This window comes from Acinonyx jubatus, chromosome E4 (assembly GCF_027475565.1).
Source record: "Acinonyx jubatus isolate Ajub_Pintada_27869175 chromosome E4, VMU_Ajub_asm_v1.0, whole genome shotgun sequence".
NCBI lineage: Eukaryota > Metazoa > Chordata > Mammalia > Carnivora > Felidae > Acinonyx > Acinonyx jubatus.
In genome coordinates, this window is record NC_069395.1 from 9,809,377 (window position 1) to 9,832,161 (window position 22,785).

Here is a 22,785-nt window from a genome sequence, read left to right on the forward strand (position 1 = left end):
AAGTGACTTTTGGAGTCTCCAGTCTGGTGACAAATCGTCCCCATTTGCCTCTGGCCACAAACTGCAGGAAAGGTAGGGATTCTCACATTTTAATATGGGGACCTGGTTAAATGCAGGTTTCGGGGCTAAATGCACGGAGAAGATGTAGATGCCGCTGGTCCTCAGGTCACTCTAAGTAACAAGGGACCAGGACACCACCTCTTTTTTAGTATACTCTTTGCATGGCAATCTCGGAAGGCTCGAAAAACATTGGCTTATATTTGCCTGGCATATCTTTCCCCATACTTCCATTTCCAATCTTTTTTTTTTTTAATGTTTATTTATTTTTTAGAGAGAGACAGAGACAGAGACAGAACATGAGGAGGGCGGGTGGCAGAGAGAGGGAGACACAGAATGGGAAGCAGGCTGCAGGCTCTGAGCTGTCAGCACATAACCCAACACGGGGCTCAAACCCAAAGACTGTGAGATCATGACCTGAGCCAAAGTCGGATGCTTAACCAACTAAGCCACCCAGGCGCCCCTCCACTTCCAATTTTAAAGGAAGAATAAGGAAATGAGGTTTAGTTGTTGAGCTGAGGACAGCTGGGATCCAAGGAAAGATGTCAAATGTGTGGACGATCAGGGTTAGTTTGGCTAAGCCAAGAGCAGGCACACTCAAAAGTCTTGAGAGCTGTTGGGTAAGCATTCTCATCCAGGATCACCAAAAGGCGAGATGTTTATCATCAGAGTGGGGCTTTTAAATACCAGGCCACAAATGGTGGAATGTTTTATTGTCATTCACTCACCCAGATGCAAAGATTGACTTCGGTGTTCACCTGCCTGCTTCTCCGAAAGGTTCTAATACTTCCAGTCGGTAAATCATCAAATACTATTGTATACCCACCATGCAGGCACGTGTGACACAGCAATGGACAAAGGAGAGATGCTGCCCTCAGTAGAACAGTTCACACACGCACACACACCTGGATTACATACCATCTATGCAAGTGATGAACCGCTGGGGCAGCCCGGGGTGAGAGGAGGGTTTGAGAAATGGGTAGGGTCTCCAAAATCTTTTGCCTCTGACTGTCGCTGAGGTTACTTCCTAACTAGAAGCCAAATCCGAAAGTGGAAAGCTTTAAAAATCTTCCTCTGCAGCTTTTTAAAATTCAGCCTTATTATTAAATTTAATCCAGCCTTTTTTTGTAAATACAGAATGATTGCTTGCAACACGTAAAAAATATTTGTGAGTATTTTGTTCAATCTCTTTTGTTCTGTTTTGTTTCAGAGGCTGTTCCAGAGTTTATAAAACATATTTTAACTTCCTGCCCTCTCAAATAATATTTGTGGTACATATATAACCCCGTGTACTCTATTGTCCCCCCTCTGTCCTTTGTTCTTTGTGTCATACATTTTACTTCTACGTATATTTTAATCCTCACACTACATTGCTATTTATTTTGCCTTCAACCTTGTGTTATCTTTTAATTTTTTTAATTATTTATTTTGAGAAAAAGAGAGAGCACAAGCACGGGAGGGGCAGAGAGAGAGGGAGAGAGAGAGAACCCCCAGCAGACTCCATACTGTCAGCACAGAACCTGATGCAGGGCTCAAATTCACGAACTGGGAGATCATGACCTGAGCCAAAATTAAGAGTTAGACACATAACCAACTGAGCCCCCCAGGTGCCCCAACAATGTATTATCTTTTAGAGGTATAATTTAATTACAAAAATGCCTTTTATATTTATCTCTATATTTATCATTTCTGGTGCTTTTCACCTCTCAGTAGGAGAAATATCAAAGAATTTGTGGCCATTTATCTAAAACCAACACACGCATTAAAAAAGGGGCTGCTAAATCAGAGTGACAAGTAGGGAATTTGAAGTTAAATAATTAAGGGTTTCCATTCCGGTTCTACCATTTGCTGGACAATTAATCTCCTTTGAGCCTGTTTCCTTGTCTATGAAATGGAAATATGCTTTTTGTGAGGATTAAATGAGATTATGTTTTCAAAGCGCTTATTCACAATGCTTGGCACATAGTTAATGCTCAGTAAATGATAGTTCTCCCCAACCGAAACTAAATCAAAACATTAATACTCGGGGCTCCTGGGTGGCACAGGCAGTTAAGCGTCCGACTTTGGCTCAGGTAATGATCTCACAGCTGGTGGGTTCGAGCCCCGCGTCAGGCTCTGTGCTGACAGCTCAGAGCCTGGAGCCTGCTTCAGATTCTGTGTCTCCCTCTCTCCCTGTCCCACCCTCTCTCTCAAAAATAAACATAAAAAAATTTTTATTAAAAAAACACAATACAAAATACTGTAATAATCCATGCTACAGAAATATCTTACATGGTACAGTTTTGAAGTCAGTTTTTAAGAAAAGTAAGAAACTTTTGGAAGTACCTTTTCAAAAAAACAGCAAAAAATACTAGGAGGAGGCAAAAAAAGAAAAAAAAAAAGGTTCTTTATATATTAAGGCAGGAGACAAGAAGATTAAAGAAAAGTTTGCCCAAATTTCTGGGCAAAGAGCTCCCTCTCTAACCTAATGTACATCTCAGGGACATGGCTTTCCTTGTGAGGGGTCCCAGGGTCTTGTGTAACAGTCTTTCAAATATCACAACTTGGAATGTTGCCCTGTTTCTAAAGCAGACCAGAATCTCACACATTCAAACTCTTCACAGACATGCCTTTTATTTTATTTTATTTTTTTTAATGTTTTATTTATTTTTGACAGAGAGAGAGATAGAGGATGAGCGGGGGAGGGACAGAGAGAGAGGGAGACACAGAATCCGAAGCAGGTTCCAGGCTCCGAGCTGTCAGCACAGAGCCCGACGCGGGGCTCGAACTCACGGACTGCGAGATCATGACCTGAGCCGAAGTCGGATGCTCAACTGACTGAGCCACCCAGGTGCCTCAGAAATGCCTTTTAAAGTATTAAATGTGTTCAGAATGGGGGAAAAAGTCTAAGTTCAAATAAAGCAAAATGGCACATGTTAAATGGGGATAACAGACAGTCTATGTTAGACCGTAAGTATAAGTTTATGTTTAGCATAAGAAAGAATTTGACATCACTACCACCACCCACCCCCAAACCACACACAAAAAACACCTGTCTTAAATAGGTAGGAGGCATGCTTTAGTGGAAGAAATATGGTCTGCGGACCTTTCAGCGTGCGTCAAATTTTGGCGAATGTGCAAAATTAATTTTTGTCAAACTAAGAACCTATATCTTTGGGGCCATGAAGATCAGATAGACATTGAGAATTTTCATGCACTTAGAAATGAAAAGCACAGTGCAACAGGGAGTCAGCACCCAAGAAACATGGTCACACGTCCCGTGGAACATGCAGTTTCAGTTAGGCAGTGACATTCTGCTGCGACAGCATTGCACTGTCGATGGACAGCCAAGTGACACGTGCCTGCTTAAAAGGCCACTGTGACACTCCAGCCATGGCTTGCCTCGATTTATTAAGTCCTTTCATCTTTTCCAGTATCATTTTAGAAATTCTAGTCCTCAAAGGTGCCACGAACACCTGAAAGTTGGAAACCACTGGCAAAGATTTTGCCTCCTGACAGTCTTAGGTTTCTAATGATGTTTCTGCCACATAACAATTATGCCATAATAATGTGTTATGCACATAACAATTATACGCCCAGAGGACTTTGGGTGTATTATTTAATTTTTCCTCATCTGTATAAAGTGGGGATAAAAATGCCTACTTCCAGAACTCTTGTGAGGTCTAAATGAGATACCAAATGTGGAGAAATTGCCTACCATTCAAAGTATCTGAGATATGGCAGGTGCTGTTTTATGTGATATAAATCTGTAAACAACTTGGTAGCTTCATAAAAATATTGATTTTTCATTTCTCCCCCAAGACAGTCTGCTTTAGTAAATATAAAGTGAAGCCCAGAAAGATGTTCAGCATTTATTTAAGTTCTTTAGTGATTCTGATGCTCAACTAGGTATGAAAACCACCAAAATAGGTAACATTCTAAATAATAAAAAACAAATTTGTAGTTTATGTTCTGCTTTTGAAAATATCTTTAAGTGTAGCTTTTTATCTAAACCATACCATAATTCTGTGAGGTTCGTTTCACATATTATCATGCCTACTTTATACTTTAAAAAAAAAGAGGCATTGCTCAGACTCACACAGATAATAGCAGCAAATAGAGAGATGAACAATTCTTCTGAAAAGTTCAGTGCTTTTCCTGCGTACAGAGTTTCCAGCTGCTTCGTTGTGGGTCTTTGCTTTTCGCTGGAACATTTAATAGATGGATTTAGCAGTCTTTAAGGTACAATGCATAACATGACTATCAATTATCTATAAATTATAACTTTACAGTCAAAATGTGTCTATATACGTGTGTGTGTGTGTGTGTGTGTGTGTGTGTAAATTAATTACTTAAGATACAAGAAGAAGTTTAGCTGCCAGTTTTACCTTTCTGCTTGCACTTCAGAAAGTCACAAAGCAGGGGCGCCTGGGTGGCTCAGTCAGTTGAGCGACTGACTTCAGCTCAGGTCATGATCTCAAGGTTTGTGAGTTCAAGCCCCACAGCGGGCTCTGTGCTGACAGCTTGGAGCCTGGAGCCTGTTTCGGATTCTGTGTCTCCCTCTCTCTCTGCTCCTCCCACACTCATGTGCTGTCTCCCTCTGTCTCAGAAATAAATAAACATTTAAAAAAAATTTTTTTAAAGAAAAGAAAGTCACAAAGCAATTGAAAATGTTGATTTTAGAGACTTTACCTTCCCTGATTCCACAAAATCTTGAAACCTCTAGTTCAGAGACTTTTTACCTTGTCTGTTCCTAATTAATTATAGTAATCACATTGCCCATTAAATAGACTCGCTGATTTTAATTAACTGAAGAAATACTGGCAATGATTTTAAAGGACTAATAAGATTTACCACAAAGTTATTAAGATGTGTTATAATGTCACAATTCATTACCATGAAATAGAAGGCAAAATTTTATTAGAGAACTTTATTGTATTATATAAGCTTCCAATCCATTTTTCATCAGTTATAAAGCAAAACTAAGTCAGCACCTGAGAACATGACTGTAGGAATCTTAGGTAGGTTCAGTTCTTAGAACCCCTCCCATAATTAGATGTGCTTGCTATAAGGCAATTCAGAAGTTGTGGGTTTTTTTTTAATTTTTTTTAATGTTCATTTATTTTTTGAGAGAGAGAGAGAGCGAGCACAAGCAGGGGAGAGACAGAGAGAGAGGGAAACACAGCATCTGAAGCAAGTACCAGGCTCCGAGCTGTCAGCACAGAGCCTGACGGTGGCTCGAACTCACAAACAGCAAGATCACGACCTGAGCCAAAGTCTGATGCTCAACTGACTGAGCCACCCAGGTGCCCCAGAAGTTGTATTTCTGACTAAGGACACGAGCCAAACGAAATGCTTAGAACAAGGCAGGTGGAGGATTTACGGACTTCAGCATTTCATTCATTGTGTGTCCTCAAACTTGTGGTTTCTAAACTCATTTGATAGAATTTCACTGTATGTCTGATACCAAGTGGGTCCCCACTTGGTTATGTTTGAGAACAACCCTAGGCAAACACTCTGTCTGCTTCTTTCTACCCACTCAAAGATTTCCTTCCCTTGCTTTCTGTTTTAGATCTGTTAATACCCTTTTTATTTCTAGGGGTCCCTTAACCGCAGAGCATGATATGGGGCCTTCAAAAAAGTAAATTAGATCTTTTTTACTTGTTTTGAAATTGTTCATTCTGGGAAATGGCCAAGGAGTAACAACAATAACACAGGTGCAGGGATCTCATGGTCAAGATCCCAGATCCACAGCTCCTGAGTTCATTGGGAAGTTTAGTGGCCTCCCACTCCCTCAAGAGGGATTTTTTAATACTAGTATTCTTAGATTTAGATTTTTAGATTTTTAGATTTTTTAATACTAGTATACCATGACCAAGTAAGATTTAATGGGGAAATGCATATATGGTTCAATTGGGAAATCTACTAATATAATCCATTACGGCAATAGATGAAATTAGAAATCTGTATAATTATCTTGGGTGCCTGAGTGGCTCAGTCAGTTAAGCATCTGACTTTGGCTCGGGTTATGATCTCATAGCTCACGAGTTTGAGCCCCGCATCAGGCTCCGCGCTGACAGCTTGCAGCCTGGAGCCTGCTTCGGATTCTATGTCTCCCTCCCTCTCTGCCCACGCCCCACTTGCGCTCTGTCTCTCTCTGTGTCTCTAAAATGAATAAAAGTTTAAAAAAATTTTTTTAAAGATTTCTTTCAACAGGAAGAATAGAAACATGTAAAAATGACATCCATCAAACTCAGTGAAGAAAAATACAAATGGACCAAAAATAAACGAACAGAGTTTAGACTCACTGATATTCAAAGAATGGCAGATTTCATTAAGAAAATGGAATATTTATGTAATTAACAAGGAGGAAGGAAAGGGTATCTTCAAACATTTTAAATTATAATGAAACCGCTTGAATCTTTATTAGAACCAATACATCAAAGATCTGAAAAACTTCTTCAAATGCCCTTTGACTCAGCCATTGCAGTTGTAGGAATTTACCTTAAAGAAATGTCAGAAATGGGTACAAAATTATGTACGAGTTATATTTTTGGTCAATGGCTCCCATTCCCTATTCTAAATTTGGTGATGATCCTCTATCAAATGAAATGCATTTGTATTCGGGGCACCTGGGTGGCTCAGTAAGTTTAGTGTGAGACTCTTGATTTCTGCTCAGGTCATTATCCCAAGATGGTGGGATCAAGCCTGCATTGAGCTCCATGCTGAGTGTGGACTCTGCTTGATATTCTCTCTCTCTCTCTCTCTCTCTCTCTCTCTCTCTCTCTCTCTCTCCCTCTGCCCCCCTTCTCTGCCCACATTCTTTCTCTCTCTAAAACAAAAACTAGGTCCATTGTATATATAAACCACATCAAATGTTCATCAGTTGATGGACATTTGGGCTCTTTCCACAATGTGGCTATTGTAATGAGCACTGGGTGTTGTAGGTAAACAATAAATCATGGGAGCTACTCCTGAAACCAAGAGCACACTGTATACATTGTATATTAGCTAACTTGACCATAAATTATAGTTAGAAAAAAAGTTAAAAATAAAAATAAATCGATAAAAATTAATTAATTAAAAAGAAGAAATATGTGTAAATTAATTATCTATCATCCCAGGAGATGAAATGTTTCCCCATGTTTGCTGAGTTTCACTATAGATCAATTTCCAAACTGTATACTGTCTAGATGAACTTGCTTCCAGGCTCCTTCTTACCTTTGATTTAATCAGACTTTGTGAAACCAACACAATCACTATGTTTAGAAAAATTTGACATCATGACAGTTTCTTACCCGAATCCCAACTTTAGAATCCAGGTGGAAGGGGGAGAGACAAGAGGAGGAGTTTTTGCAAATTAGCCATCGCATAAAACTCACCTTGACGGGCTCCTCAGTATAGAAAAGAGCAAAGAAGAAGTTAGTAGTCTTCATAGGAGACAAGGATTCAGAGCCCATTTCTTCACCCTGGCACCAGGAAACTTCAAGAGCAAATCTGCTGTTATTTTCCTTCTTGTGACAGGTTAGTTTTATGACCTTTATTTCCTCAAAGAAATTGGGGCTTAATGAGATTTTAAATGTTTTATTTTGTGCCATATAAGTGCATGATTAGAAAAATATCGTTGTGTTCTATATGTGCAATTAAAAAAAATGGCTCATTGGAATATTCACAAGGGAAGGAAAAATGGACTAAGAATTTATCCAAAGAGCAACTCATTACCATTTCCAGTGAGGAAGAAGACAGGTTGAGGTCAGTGTTGGCTATACGTATGGAGAGAGATTTTGCCAACTGAGATTTAATTTGAGTTTGTTTCAGATGAGGGGATAAATAGACAGAGGTGACTGGGCACTGGAGGTCAAGGGGAGCTGCTGAAGAAGCAACAGCATATAAATGATCAAGGAGACACCTACAACACACTAAACACAGACTGCACATGCTAATAGCCTTTTATTTCAGCAGCCAAGGAAATCAACTACCCTGGAGAAAAGTGACCGGATAATTTTGATATTTGAAAGGTGATTTTTCAAACAAATGTATATGTCCCAATGAAACATAATAGCCTTGGCATTAAACACATGGACACTGAGTATTTGGGTTCACTTTTCAAATTATTAAATGCAACATTCATTGTCTATGTATTTCTGTTGGTAGCAATTTCTTTGTTAATATAGACTCCTTCTGCTACTTTGTGATCTAGGGTGTTGGCTGATATTACAATCCTGCGAAGTGCATGGAAAATCTATGCGTTAACTGGTGTACTCGGGGGGATTATTTAAGGACTAGCTGCTGTCACTGGGTAAACTCATTGCTTGTAGCCTCTGGATACATTTTCAAGTAGTAGCAACACATCCAATGGTACAGGGTTATGTTAATAAGCCTTAATTTAAAAGAATTTACCAAGGAACTCCAGATTAAAAAACAGTCTCATATTTTAATAGCAGCTCGAATCCACTGTAATAGAAACGTATTAAAATGTAGTACAGAATTCCTGGGGCACCTGGGTGGCTCAGTCCGTTAAGTGTCCGACTTTGGCTCAGGTCATGATCTCACAGTTCATGGTTCAAGCCCCACATCGGGCTCTGTGCTGACAGCTCAGAGCCTGGAGCCTGCTTCCGATTCTGTGTCTCCCTCTCTGTCTGCCCCTCCTCCACTTTCTCTCTCTCTCTCAAAAATAAACATTTTTTAAAAACTTTTTTAAAATGCAGTACAGAATTCCTTTCAGTTTTTCTTTCAGAGAGAAATTCAGCTTTTCTTTCAGAGAGAATTTCAGCTAAAGAGCAAAGATACAGGGAGGAAATCACCAGAGAGTTAAGGAGACCTCTCCTAAGGAAACTGTATTTCAGGGGTACCTGGGTGGCTCAGTTGGTTCAGCGTCTGACTCTAGTTTCACCTCAGGTCATGATCTTGCAGTTCAACCCCCACATCAGGCTCTGCGCTGACATTGTGGAGCCTGCTTGGGATTCAACCTCTCTCTCTCTTTCTCTGCCCCTTCCCTGCTTGCTCGCAATTTCTCTCTCTTTCTTTCTCTCAGAATAAATAAATAAACTTTTTTAAAAAAGGTTTTAAGGGGGCGCCTGGGTGGCTCAGTCGGTTAAGCGTCCGACTTCAGCTCAGGTCACGATCTCATGGTCCGTGAGTTCAAGCCCCACGTCAGGCTCTGGGCTGATGGCTCAGAGCCTGGAGCCAGCTTCCGATTCTGTGTCCCCCTCTCTCTCTGCCCCTCCCCTGTTCATGCTCTGTCTCTCTCTGTCTCAAAAATAAATAAATGTTAAAAAATAAATAAATAAAATAAAAAAATAAAAATAAAAAAGGTTTTAAAAAACTATTTTAGAAAGGAAGGGGGGGAGGAAGGAAGGAAGGAAGGCAGGCAGGAAGAGGGACGGAGGGAAGGAAAGGAAAGGAAGTAGGAAGGAAGGAAGAAAATTCTATCTCCTCATGTTTCAACTGAGTAGCAGAGGACAGAGCAAGCTCATAGAGCAGACAGGGTGAGGAGAGTGGTGTCCTCAGAGTCACTTACAGATAAGTGGCATTTCTGAATACCTGTTGATATTGCCCGTATATTTTCTTTGCTCCATCCGTTGAAAAGTGCACTGCCTGATCTGATCCCTGACCCTGATCCTGACCCTGACACTGACGCCTAATACTTCATCTCCAACCTCATTGTACCCTCTACCCTTCTGGCACCCACTCACAAAGCTTCGCTTGATTTTCTTCAAAAATGTCCAGCATGTTTCTGCCTCAGACTCTCTGCTTGGAATTCTCTTTCAGATGCCTACAGGTGGGTTTGGTCCCCCACTTCCTGCTTCAGTGTCATCAGGGAGCCCTTCCCTGACCGTGTTGTAGAAAACAATAGCCTGCCTCCTGTATTCCCCACAGCCCCTACCCTGCTTCATTTTTCTCCATAGTGTGTATCATCATCCAGCTTACTATTTATTTACTCCCTTGTTTATTCTCTACATCATTGGAATGTTCTCAAGGAACTATGTTAGATCTGTTCACTGCTGTATCTGCCCAACTGAAGTCATATCTGCAACAGAGTAGATACCAGTAAATGTTTAGTGAATGAGAAAATGGCAGAACATTAATCTTCAGGATGAAGGCAGTTGGACTACTTTTGTGAAGAACGTTTACATGTATGTAGCTTGCACTCTGCCCCAAGAACAGTGAGATGAGCGATACTTACTTGATGAAATGCTCTGTTGGAGTTTTCTTTTTCCCACCCACTTCAAACCCTATCACAGGGCAAAAGTGGGCATTTTCTGGCTTAAATCAAAAGTAAATTGTGCAAAAGTCACCGACATGAGTGTTTTGGCAAGCAGATCGTAGTAGCAGAAGGAGTTAAAAGTCAGTTTGTGCAAAATCTGTATATGGAGGTGTGTGTGTGTGTGTGTGTGTGTAACTTTAGGAATCAATTTTTTTTTGAGAGAGAGAGAGAGAGAGAGAGTGCACATGTGCACGCACGATCAGGGGAGGGGCAGAGGGACAGCGAGAGAGAATCTTCAGCCCACGAGGGGTTCCATCTTTGACCTGTCCTGAGCTGAAATCAAGAGTCGGATGCTTAACCGACTGAGGCACCCAGGGTCCCCCAAAACTTTTTTTATGCAATCTACTTTGTACTTGAAAATGAGAAAGTCTTGTGTGAGGTAGGGTTTTCTGTCGCTCAGAGAACCTTTGAATTGGATAGCAGCTTTGAGTAGGACATTACTTAAATGCATTACTTGCAATTTTAGAAAGAAAAAAAAAACCTAATGATGTTGAACTGTAGAAGAAAATTCCATGACAGGAAAAATCTGATTTTCTACTAATAAATTCCCTGATACAGGGAACAATGCCAGGAAAGAGAATTGCGGTGATTGGTGCTGGGGTCAGTGGATTAGGGGCCATTAAGATCTGTCTGGAGGAGGGATTGGAGCCCACCTGCTTTGAAGGAACCAATGACATTGGAGGACTGTGGAGATACCAGGTAAGTCTGAATAGACTATGTCACCGCATGTGTGATGACATCTTTTCCATATCTGGAAGTAGGAATGCAAAGATATCAGCAGTAACTTATCCTCAACTACCAGCGTAATAATTGTTATTTTTAATAGTGCCTACACCTGTGCGTCGAATCCCAATCCTTCCTTCCCCCAAGGATGATGCTCCAACGGTCCTTCCTCCTTACAGAGTCTAACTTCCTGAAGTTCCACCAGCATTACCTAGTGGGCATACAAGCCCTCCCAGAAAACTGCTCTCACGGCTGTTACCATCTTCCATCTCAGGAAGTCAGATGGACTTCCTGTGTTGAGTTTTCTTGCTTTCTTAAGGGGATCTGAAAGTGTCAAAAACCAACTCAGTTTAAAAACCGCTTGTCCCTGGCTTCCGTGATTTCACTCTCTTTTCTCTCTCCTTTTCCAACGCGATAGTTTTCCACTTGGCCTCTCAACGTGGCTGATTCTGGTTCTATTCTCGATCCTCTGGTCCTTTACTTTTTGCAAGTCCCTTGGGATTCTTCCTTATCACCCCACCTTGGCTTTCAGCTACCACATACATGCTAATGCTTGATCTATCTGTAGATTTTGATCTTCATCCTAATAATATATATGTGCTAGTAAGGGCAGCTAACACTAACTGTCCCACAGACAAACTCTGAAATCTCCAGGACTTAGCACAATAACGGTTTCTGTCCCGCATCATAGTCTGATGTGACTAAGCGGTTCTTTTCCAACTTAGAGTTATGCCCCTTGACCATGCGACCTCCGAGGTTGCCATGTGGCGATAAAAGAAAGGTAATCTCTGGGATGTCTCACCAACACCTAGTTGGCTTTTTAGGTCTATCCTTTTTTTTTTTTTTTTTTGGAAGAACAATTCCCTCCATTACATTCCCAGTTTCAAGTATTGGGAGTAGTTTCCATGTTCCTTTTTCTTTCTTTTTTTTTTAAGTTTATTTATTTATTTTGAGAGAGACAGAGTGAGCAGGGGAGGGGCAAAGAGAGAGAGAGAGACAGAAAGAGAATCCCAAGCAGGCTCCGTGTGTCAGCACAAAGCCTGACGCGGGACTCATACTCAGGAACCCTGAGATCATGACCTGAGCCAAAACCAACAGTAGGATGCTTAACTGACTGAGCCATCCAGGTGCCCCAGTTTCCATCTTACTGGTTGGACCTTAATCAATACAGGCCTCTCTCTAGGAAAGCTTCTCCAGCCTCCACGCCCGATGTCTATAGCACCCTGTGCACGCAGGCTATTAGTCATATCACACTATATGCACTTGTTGAGGTGTGTAAGGTTTTTAAGCATTTTTTGTGCATGATTTGGTCTTCACAATAACTCCGTGAGAGAGGCAAGCACTTATTTGCAGGCGAAGAAATAGATTCAGAGAAATGATTTGATGTCAGGTTCCCTATCCAAGCCAGACAACGATATATCTCCAGGACCACATTAGAATGCCACAAAATACCACATCATGTCATCTGATCTCATCTGATACCCATCTTTTAAGCTTTCACTCATAAAAATGCTGCTTATATTTGCAGAAGCTATCCTTCTCAGAAGGGATATTTTTATATATGAGTGTTCACTACAATGGCATTTATTAAACAATACTCTTCATTTTGAGGGAGAAAACACATATTTTGATCTGTTCTTAAAGTTGATGTGATTTAGCAGGAATTAGATTCCATATTTTCTGGATTCAAGTTTAGAATATTCATAGTACATGTATTACTGATTCTTTATTTCACCAATAATATACAACAGATGAAAAAAATAACCTCCTCCCCAATTGTGTTTTCTGCGTACATATATTAAAATGACTATATTTTAAGATTATAATAAATTCTTCCCGGGAGAAAACAACATATTTTAAGTGGTGGTGTATTTCTTTTCTTAGCCTTAAATCACTTAAGTGTCTAGCCTTAGTTTCAAAAAAAATCAGGAATGGTTGCTAACACACATAACAGATATTATGTGCTGTGTGGACTCCTGAAAAATTAGCATGATAATGTGCTTCACAAGATTGAATTAGGTAATGTATATAAAAAACTCTTTAGGGGTGCCTGGGTGGCTCGGTTGGTTGGGTGTCCAACTTCGGGTCAGGTCATGATCTCACAGTTTGTGAGTTCGAGCCTTGCGTTAGGTGCCGACAGCTTGGACCCTGGACCCTGCTTCAAATTCTGTGTCTCCTCTCTCTCCTCCCCTCCCCAGCTTGTGCTCTATCTGTTTGTCTGTCTGTCTCTCTCTCAAAAATGGATGAACATTAAAAAAAATTTTTTAACTCTTTATAAACCGTAACATATTGTAAAGTGCTAAAATACAATATACCTATCTGTATGCATATAGATAAGTAGATGATAGAGGTTCTGAAAGATTGAGAAACTGAGGCCAAAAGCATATATATCAAAACATTTAAAGTGATCATCAAGTTGGCGAGGATGTGAAGAAAGGAGAACCTTCTTACATTGTTGGTGGGATGTAAACTGGTGCAGCCACTCTAGAAAACAGTATGGAAGTTCCTTAAAAAGTTAAAAATAGAACCACCCTATGATCCAACAATTACACTACTAAGTATTTACCCAAAGGATACAAAAATTCAGATTCAAAGGAGTACATACATCCCGATGTTTATAGCAGCATTATTAACAATTGCCAAACTATGCAAAGAGTCCAAATGTCCATCAACTAATGAATGGATAAAGATGTAACATATGTACACACACACACACACACACACACACACACACACACACACTGGAATATTACTCAGCCATCAAAAGGAATGAAACCTTGCCATTTGCAGCAATGTGGATGGAACTGGAGGGTATTCTGCTAAGTGCAATAAGTCAATCAGAAAGACAAATACCAAATGATTCCACTCATATGTGGAATTTAAGAAACAAAACAAATTAATATATGGAAAGGGGGAAAAAAGAGACAGGGAGACAAACCCTAAGAGATTCTTAATGATAAAGAACACACTGAGGGTTGATGGAGGGAGGTAGGTGGGGGGAACGGGCTAAATGGGGGATGGGCATTAAGGAGGGCACTTGTGATGAGCCCGCTCATTCTCTCTGTCTCTTAAAAATGAATAAACGTTAAAAAAAATTTTTTTTAATAAATAAATAAATGAAATGAAATACTGCAAAATCAACCAGCTTTTATGGCTTTGCCATATGAGGTTTCTATTTAAGTCAGAGGAAATTTTTAGGCAAAAATATTAAGTTCCTACATTATTTTAGCTTCAGATCCTATAGGTGATGTTGGAGTGTTTGTCCCCAGTAGTAAAGCAGAGTGAGTAGTGCTGGTGGGAAGGGTGTGCTGGGCCTAGCCTGAGATGGAAACATCTAGACAAGGGTGAAGCTTGGGTTGGGAAAGCAAGACAGAAAGTGAGTCCAAAGCAGTAATTGTAAATAACAAGGATGAAGGAAAAGGAAGATGCATTACTTAAATAGGAGCCTAACTCACCTATGAAGGCTTGGCAAGGAATAGGTAAGTAAAAAGGAGGCAGAAATTAGATGTCTGAGTTGTTTAGAAACCTGATAATTTGTTTGAGCTTGGAATTTATGATCTAGAACAAAAATGTTTGAGGATTTATTCTGTTTGATGATGTTGGGCAGATACAATCTGCAGGCCAGCATCAGTAAAGCAGCAAATGAGAGGTTTAAATAGGATGGACTTTGAATTAAATAATAAGCTTTAAAAAATAATATAGGGGCACCTGGGTGGCTCAGTTGGTTGAGTGTCTGACTTGATTTTGGCTCAGGTCATGATCTCAAGATTCATGGGATAAAGCCCCTCATCAGGTTCTGTGCTTATAGCACAGAGCCTACTTGGGATTCTCTCTCTCCCTCTCTCTGCCCTTCCCCCTCCCTCTTTTCTTAAAATAAACAAACAAACATATATACATACATACATAAAGACCAATGCTTGAGTAACTCTATTCTTGCCCACAGGAATCAACAGGTTCAAAGGTCAATATATCCACAGCTGTGAATACAGGAGTCCAGAGAAATTTCAGGGGAAGAAAATCATTGTGGTTGGCATTGGAAATTCTGGAGCTGACTTGGCAATTGAGCTCAGTCATGTAGCTTCACAGGTTTGTTTCCTAAAATTCTCTTTCCTGAGATGCACCCTGCCCACTGCCCTCTGAGATGTTGGCATTGCATGAAGTGTGTGTGGTGGGTACCCACACACTGCTTCAATCCTGATTGTTAATTACCTCTTCACACTCATTTTCTTGGTAGCAATCTTGATAATACATTTAAAAAATGAGAATTGAATAAAAATCGATATTTCAAACTTTAGGGACCGCCATATTATTTTCACCAGAGAGTGTCAGCTTCACTGGTACAGCCACGAGTTAAAAAAATGAACTACATCAAGGGCGCCTGGGTGGCTCAGTCAGTTAAGCCACCGACTTCAGCTCAGGTCATGATCTCACGATTCATGAGTTCGAGCCCCGTGTTGGGCTCTGTGCTGACAGCTCAGCTTCGGATTCTGTGTCTCCCTCTCTCTCCACTCTTCCTCTGCTTGCACTCTGTCTCTGTATCTCTCAAAAATAAATAAATGTTAAAAAAATATATTAAAAAAAATGAACTATATCAGAAAACCACTTTAAATCCCTTTATTTTTCACTGATACGACACTTGATACATCTCCCAACTCTGATTCTTTCCATACCTAGATTTCTAGGGATACATAGTAACCAAGTACGTATTCCAAATTCTATAATATCATAATTAGCAGATGGATGGGATCTTACATGTCAATCTGTTGACCTCTAGTCATCTTACATCATTGTGTTTGTCCAGAATCTGCAATGTAAGAGATGGCAGGCATCAAACACTGCTTTGGGGAAAATGCAAGAGAGATAGTGAGTGAAACCCAGAGGAAAGCTGAGGGAGATTTCTGGAACTATAAGCCACAAGCCAAACGTGTCTGTTTGCGTGTGTGTGATTGTATCTGTCTGTCTATCTGTCTTTGAGGACAGAGGAACTCTTCAAGCTAACAAGGCAAGAGAGTTCTTATCCATCTCTCATGAGCCAAATGAGAACATCTGAAAAACTGAGAAAGGAAAGTCTTACACTGTGAGGCATCTATATTTCATTTACCTGCATTCTCTCCCAGGTGTATCTCAGCACAAGGCAGGGTGTGTGGATTTGGAACCGGGTCTGGGATAATGGAATGCCCATGGACACTGTTCTCTTCACTCGTTTTAAGACCATCCTCAACAAATTTTACCCTACGTTCTTAATCAACAGATGGGCAGAGGATAAATTAAACGCTCGATTTAACCATGACGTTTATGGCTTACTACCTAAACACAGGTATGTTCTAGGTTTTTTAAAAACTAATTTTGGGGCGTCTGGGTGGCTCAGTCGGTTGGGTGTCCGACTTCGGCTCAGGTCATGATCTCACTGTCCGTGGGTTCAAGCCCCACATTGGGCTCTGTGCTGACAGCTCGGAGCCTGGAGCCTGCTTCGGATTCTGTGTCTCCCTCTCTCTCTGCCCCTCCCCCGCTCAAGCTCTGTCTCTGTCTCTCTCAAAAAAATAAATAAACATTAAAAAAAAAAAAAAACTAATTTTGCCTCTGTCTTTTAACCCTGGTGTAGTTAAGTATTTTCTTTCTTTCTTTTTTACATTGGTAAAATGCAATCCCTATCTCCTATCTGTTATGAGGTAAAAATGTGCAAGCACAAAAAATTGATTGTGTACAGTGTGGATAAATTTAATAAATATTTCTGAGTTCCTACTATGGTCAGGTATGTTTCTGGATACTGGGAGTAGAATAAGGACAAGGTCAGGTGGAGTCCTAGCTCTAGCTGGACCTCCTTTCTAGTAGGGGAGAAACCAACCAGGGGATAATGCAATGACGTGGAGTCATATGTGCTATAACAAACAGTAAGAAGAGTTGGGGAGAGGAATCTTTTCTAGATGGGGTGGTTCTGGAATGTATATATGATGAGAGAGCATTTGAATGGGACCTGAAGGAAGTGAGGAGGCAATACCTGAAAGGATGTCTAAGATGAGAATATTCTGGGCAGAAGAAACGCAAGTTCAAAGGCTGGATGGAATGAGCAAGGAACCAACCCAGTGTAGAGACTGTTGGGGGAGGGGAAGTGGTAAGAAATAAATTCACAGATGTAGGCAGGAGCCAGATCACGGGGGGATTTTTAGGGTTAGGGCATGGTCATAGCTTTCGATTTCATTTTTGGTGAAATAGAAACCCATCAGGATATAATTCTATGTTTTCAAAGGATCCCTCAGGTTGCCAAGTGGAGGGGAAATTATAGGGAGGCTGGGGTAGAAGCAGGGAGACTACTGAGTATTAAATATGTCAGTAAAGCTTATAAAAGTGGTATGTAGGTTCTCGAAATAAATGGAAATCAGAATATGATCTAATTTTCCTATTCTAGTATGAACACTTCCACCAATTGCTTTTAAAAAATCTCTCCCCCCAAAAATGGTTTCCAAGAAATTATATGTCAATATTATCATTGGCATAAACTTATATACCATTGCAAAATCTTCTCTTTGCATATAATAAGTATTAAATAAATGCTATTGGCATTCTAATAAGTACAGGATATTTATTCAGTAAACAATTCAGAAGAAGTATTGACTTAAAGAAATTTTTTATAAAACAAAAATGCAAGATTTTTTTCTTTAGTTCAACCAAAAAATATTTGAAATATTTTTGAGCTCAACTCCTATCCCAAAAGACATATTAATTTTCCTGAATTTCAATTTTTATTCTTCAGACTTCTCAGTCATCAAGCTACTTGTGGTGATGATCTACCCAATCACATAATATCTGGAAGAGTTCTGATAAAAGCAGATGTTAGGGAGTTCACAGAGACGTCAGCCATCTTTGGAGATGGTACAGAAGAGGACTTTGATGTTGTTATTTTTGCCACAGGATATAGTTTCTCTTTTCCCTTTTTGGAAAACAATGCAACAGTTCTGGACAGCCAGCACTCCATGTTTAAATTTGTCCTCCCCCCTCAACTAGAGAAACCAACACTAGCTTTCATTGGCATCCTCCAGCCAGTGGGAGCCACCATTTCCACATCGGAACTCCAGAGCTGATGGGCCATGCGTGTATTCAAGGGTATGCGCTGACCTTATGCATATTTGGAAAAGGTGACCACCCAAAGAGGTGATTTCAGAGGCATTGCAAAGGTCTTCTGCTGCAAAACATATGTGAAGTTAACCTTTACAGTATCCGAAATTGTACCACTTCGTATTTGTTATGTCGGTGTTTGATAGCTATTTAACCTTTAGGATTCCCATGAAAAATGGAGATTAAAAAATTACCTTAAGCTACGATCAAGTGACAACTTATTGGCAAATAATTCTTCAGAGCACATTAGGGCAGTACCTAGTAGAGGAAGTGATGGAAGTAGAAGAAAGAGCTCAACCTAAAGTATAGATGGGAAATAATGGCTATGTTACTTCTCAATTGTTGCTAGAATAATTCTGGAATGAGCCTAAATTAAAGGGAGCATTTTTTCGCCTCTCACGTTCAAAATAAAAGAGGACAGGCAGAGTCACAGAATTATGAATGGTAAATTATGTGAATTATGTGAACTATGGCCGAATCACCAAGTAACTGGGGTAGCACCACAGCACAATTAAAAGAGTAAGAGCTCTGTACCAAGACAAACCTGGGATTAAAACCCAGCTCCCCCAGCGATACCTGGGTGGCTCAGTCGGCTAACCATCTGACTTCAGCTCAGGCCATGATCTCACGGTCTGTGGGTTCGAGCCCTTCATTGGGCTCCATACTCAGAGCCTGTTTGAGATTCTCTCTTTCCCTCTTTCTCTGCCCCTCCCTCACTGTGTATTCTCTCTCTCAAAATGAATGAATAAACTTAAAAATGAAAGAAAGAAAGAAGAAAGAAAGAAAGAAAGAAAGAAAGAAAGAAAGAAAGAAAGAAAAAGAAAGAAAACCCAGCTCCTCCATATCATTAATTCTAAGGTTGAGAATTAATTGATGAAGACAGATTCACAAACTACCTTTTGTCAATCACATTGTATTAATTCTGCTCATTTGTTTCTCCTTTAAAAAGTTCCCCATATTTTCCCGGAACATTCTGTGTTTCTCAAAATATAGAATGTCACTCATCAAAGAAATGAGGGAGAATTATAGGAAGGTGTCTCCCATGAGTTAAGATGGAAAATTAAGGGGCGCCTGGGTGGCTCAGTCGGTTGAGCATCCAACTTCAGCTCAGGTCATGATCTCACAGTTTGTGAGTTCGAGCCCCATGTCAGGCTCTGTGCTGACAGCTCAAAGCCTGGAACCTGCTTCAGATTCTGTGTCTCCCCCTCTCTCTCTGTTCCTTCCCTGCTCATGCTCTGTCTGTCTGTCTGTCTCTCTCTCAAAAATAAATAAACATTCAAAAAAAATTTTTTTAAAGATGGAAAATTAAGAATAAATCTTTGTCCAATGAAAACAAGAGACATTGAGTCACTATTAATTAGTAAATACAATATGTATTTGTAAACAAATTCATAACATAAGTGAACAGGGGTAACTCACTATTTAAAGGACAGCCTGAGTGGCTTAGTATGTTAAGCATCCGGCTCTTGATTTGGGCTCAGGTCATGATCTCACAGTTCATGGGATCAAGCCTCATGGCAGGCTATGCTCTGCCTTGCTTGGGATTCTCCTATGCAGAGCCTGCTTGGGATTCTCTCTCCCTCTCTCTTCGCCCCTCCCCCCACTCATGCTCTCTCTGTCTCTCTCTCTCTCTCTCTATCTGTCTCTATCTCTCAGAAATTAAGTAAATAAACATCTTAAAATATGTGAATAAATAAATAAAGGACAGCCAGAGTGAATGCTCTGATAATGGAAGCACACGCATGCTACTTTTTGTCTTGTCATTTGGGTGTCACTCCCTTCAGTCCATCCTTCTTTGTGGGCTTTGAGGTCTGCTAGTCAAGATGTGAACTCATTAGAGGACATGTCTTTGCATCTGTAAGGCATTTGCATCGGACGAAACAATGAGTGGAGGGCACACAAGAGGACCTCCTGGATCCAGCTTCCTCACTCTTGTGCTGCCTCACTTAGGATGTTCTCCACGAAAATGACCCTCAAGGTATTCATTTCTTCTGGAATCTCATCTTCTTTCTTTCCTAGGATTGAACAAATTACCTTCGGTGAGTGGCATGATGGCAGACATAAGACGGAAGAGAAAAAAATTTGAAAAAGAGTAAGAAACTTGCTTCTTAGTAAAAGTCAATTGGACGTGTTTAGGTGGAGCTGTTTGCCTATCAAAGATTCTTTCTATTTTTCTCATCATACAATCTGAGTCTATTTGCCTAGATGAGATCTCAAATTATCAACTTCGCCATCTCTTCCTATTATAATACATAATATAAATGTAGGGAATATTTATGGGAAGAATGGATACAGAATAGTCCAATATGGAAACCTTAGAATCTTGTTTAAAATTCATGTAACACTAGATAAATACAATGACAAATTTATGTCATATCATAGCCTTAGAGCTGCGAAGTGTAAAAAAATGTAAGATGAAATGAAGGGTTTTACTTCTTTAAGGAGTTGGAAAGATAAATCAATGTGAGAAATGAGTTGGCAAATCATTACAGAATCTAATTAAAATACTGACATGAAGTCAGAGGCTCATAGGTTGTATGAAATCTTCTTAATAGAAAATCATTCTCAACCACTGAGGTGGGAAATGTAAGGTATTTCTATGTAACAAATACCTGTTGAGAATTTACAGTGTGAATGTTTACAGCCTGTCTCTAAGACCAAAGGGTTTATCCCAAAAAGAGTCAGTTATCCAGCAACTGGTTTAAAAGGTCGGCCAGGAATTACATTTTAGTAATACTTAAAATCAAATGAATGTCACACATACCTAAATAACTGGCATGTACAATTTCATATTCCCCACCAATTTACCAAAATGAGACTATACCCTGAATGAGAATCCAATGAATGGCCAAAGTACAGGATTTAAGAAAAGAATACCATTAATATAATAACAATCTTCTGAAACCCACCTATTACCATCCAAGACTCTGGGAAGGATTTGAGGATGAAAAATACAGTGTGTGAATATTTTGTTAGAAACCACTGAGAGGAGCACCTGGGTGGCTCAGTCAGTTAAGCATCTGACTCTTGATTTTGGCTCAGGTCGTGATCTTGTGGTTCATGGGATTGAGCCCCATGTCGGGCTCTGTGCTGGAAGTGCTGAGCCTGCCCAGGATTCTCTCTCTCCCTCTCTCTCTGCCCCTCCTCTGCTTGTGTGCTCTCTCTGTCTCTCTCTGTCTCTCTCTCTCTCTCTCTCTCTCTCTCTCAGAAGTAAATAAATAAACAAGAAAAATTTTAAAGAAAAGGAACCACTAAGAAATTACCCGTAGCCGTCAGTCCTTTCCCCCATGGGTTATCCCCTCACACAAAGTCCACCGATGTTTAGAGGAAATTATGCTTGGAAGGAAGGAGGTTGTCATCTGACTTGAGGTTTCGGGCTGTGGTTTTTTTCCCCTTCTGCTTTCAGATTCCTGAATAATCCTCGCGACACATGCAGAGTGCAATACGTGGAACACAGGGACGAGATTGCCTCTGAAATAGGAGCGAAACCCAACCTGCCCTCCATCTTCCTGTGGGATCCAAAGCTGGCTATAGAAATTTTCTTTGGCCCATGCACGCCTTACCAGTACCGCCTGCAGGGGCCAGGGAAGTGGGCTGGGGCCCGGAGAGCCATCCTGACCCAGAGAGAGTGGATCATCAAGCCCCTGAGGACTCGAACCCTCATCTGTGACCAGCCTCCATCCTCTGTGCCATTTTGGCTTAAAAGCGCCTGTGCAACTCTTCTCTTTGTTCTCACCTTAGTCATTATTAAAGGATAATCCTATGATCTTTAGTATATTAGGAGCTGACAGTGACACACACTAATTAAGGAGATTGAGCGTGTTCAAGTATTTATCCCTCAATTCAGACTAGACCAGTACAACGAATAATTCCAAAATCTCTCTGTGTGAGTGTTTTGGCAAAATTGGAGATTCCTTCAACAGAGAGTTCAAATGAAGTGGGTTGTATGAAACTTTGCTTTGGAAGCGAAAAGTTAATTTCCATAATATGGCAGATGTTCTCAGTTACGCCAAGTTCTCCTAGGCCCTCCTTTTATAATAAACACACGGTTTGTCAGCTATTCGCAATTGGCAAATTCTTGGTTTCGCGTGTAAAGCACAGGCTGGGAAAAAGTATTTCTTCAAATGATCTCGAATAGCTAACGATGAACAAATGTCCTCATCAGAAGCCTTCTCCTCGGGGCCCTGGGTGGCTCAGTCAGTTAAGCGACCAACTTGATTTCAGCTCAGGTCAGGATCCCAGGGTTGTGGGAGGGAGCCCCATGTTGGGCCCCATGCTGGGTGTGGAACCTCCTTAAGATTCTCTCTCTCCCTCTCTCTGCCCCTCCCCTGCTCACACTTTCTCTCTGTCTCAAAATAAATAAACATTAAAAAAAGAAAGAAAGAAACCTTCTCCTCTACAGTCACATTCTATAGAATCATGGATATTGAGGTAACAGGTTACTTATACACAGGTTATTTCAGGTATTACTGAGGGTATTTTAGGGGATGGAGAATACCACAGAGGAATAATAGAAGTCATAAAATGCACATAATTTGTGTTCTGTTAAAACTATCCAAACATGGAACAAATTCTACAGTAAACATACAAAATTCTATAAAATCGTTCAGGAGAATGTGAAGAAGAAACGGGGAGAAAAAGTAGTA

At 40.4% G+C, this 22,785-nt stretch overlaps 1 protein-coding gene across 1 annotated transcript; it reads left to right on the forward strand.

Moving 5' to 3' along the window:
- The first annotated feature begins 10,867 nt into the window (after positions 1 to 10,867).
- On the forward strand, positions 10,868 to 21,897 carry LOC106965588 (flavin-containing monooxygenase 5-like). The gene is given in 7 exon segments (XM_015061653.3): positions 10,868 to 11,002; positions 13,015 to 13,045; positions 14,970 to 15,112; positions 16,144 to 16,343; positions 17,778 to 18,127; positions 20,159 to 20,231; positions 21,546 to 21,897. Coding segments are annotated over 7 exon segments (1,284 nt in total).
- Positions 21,898 to 22,785: the final 888 nt, after the last annotated feature.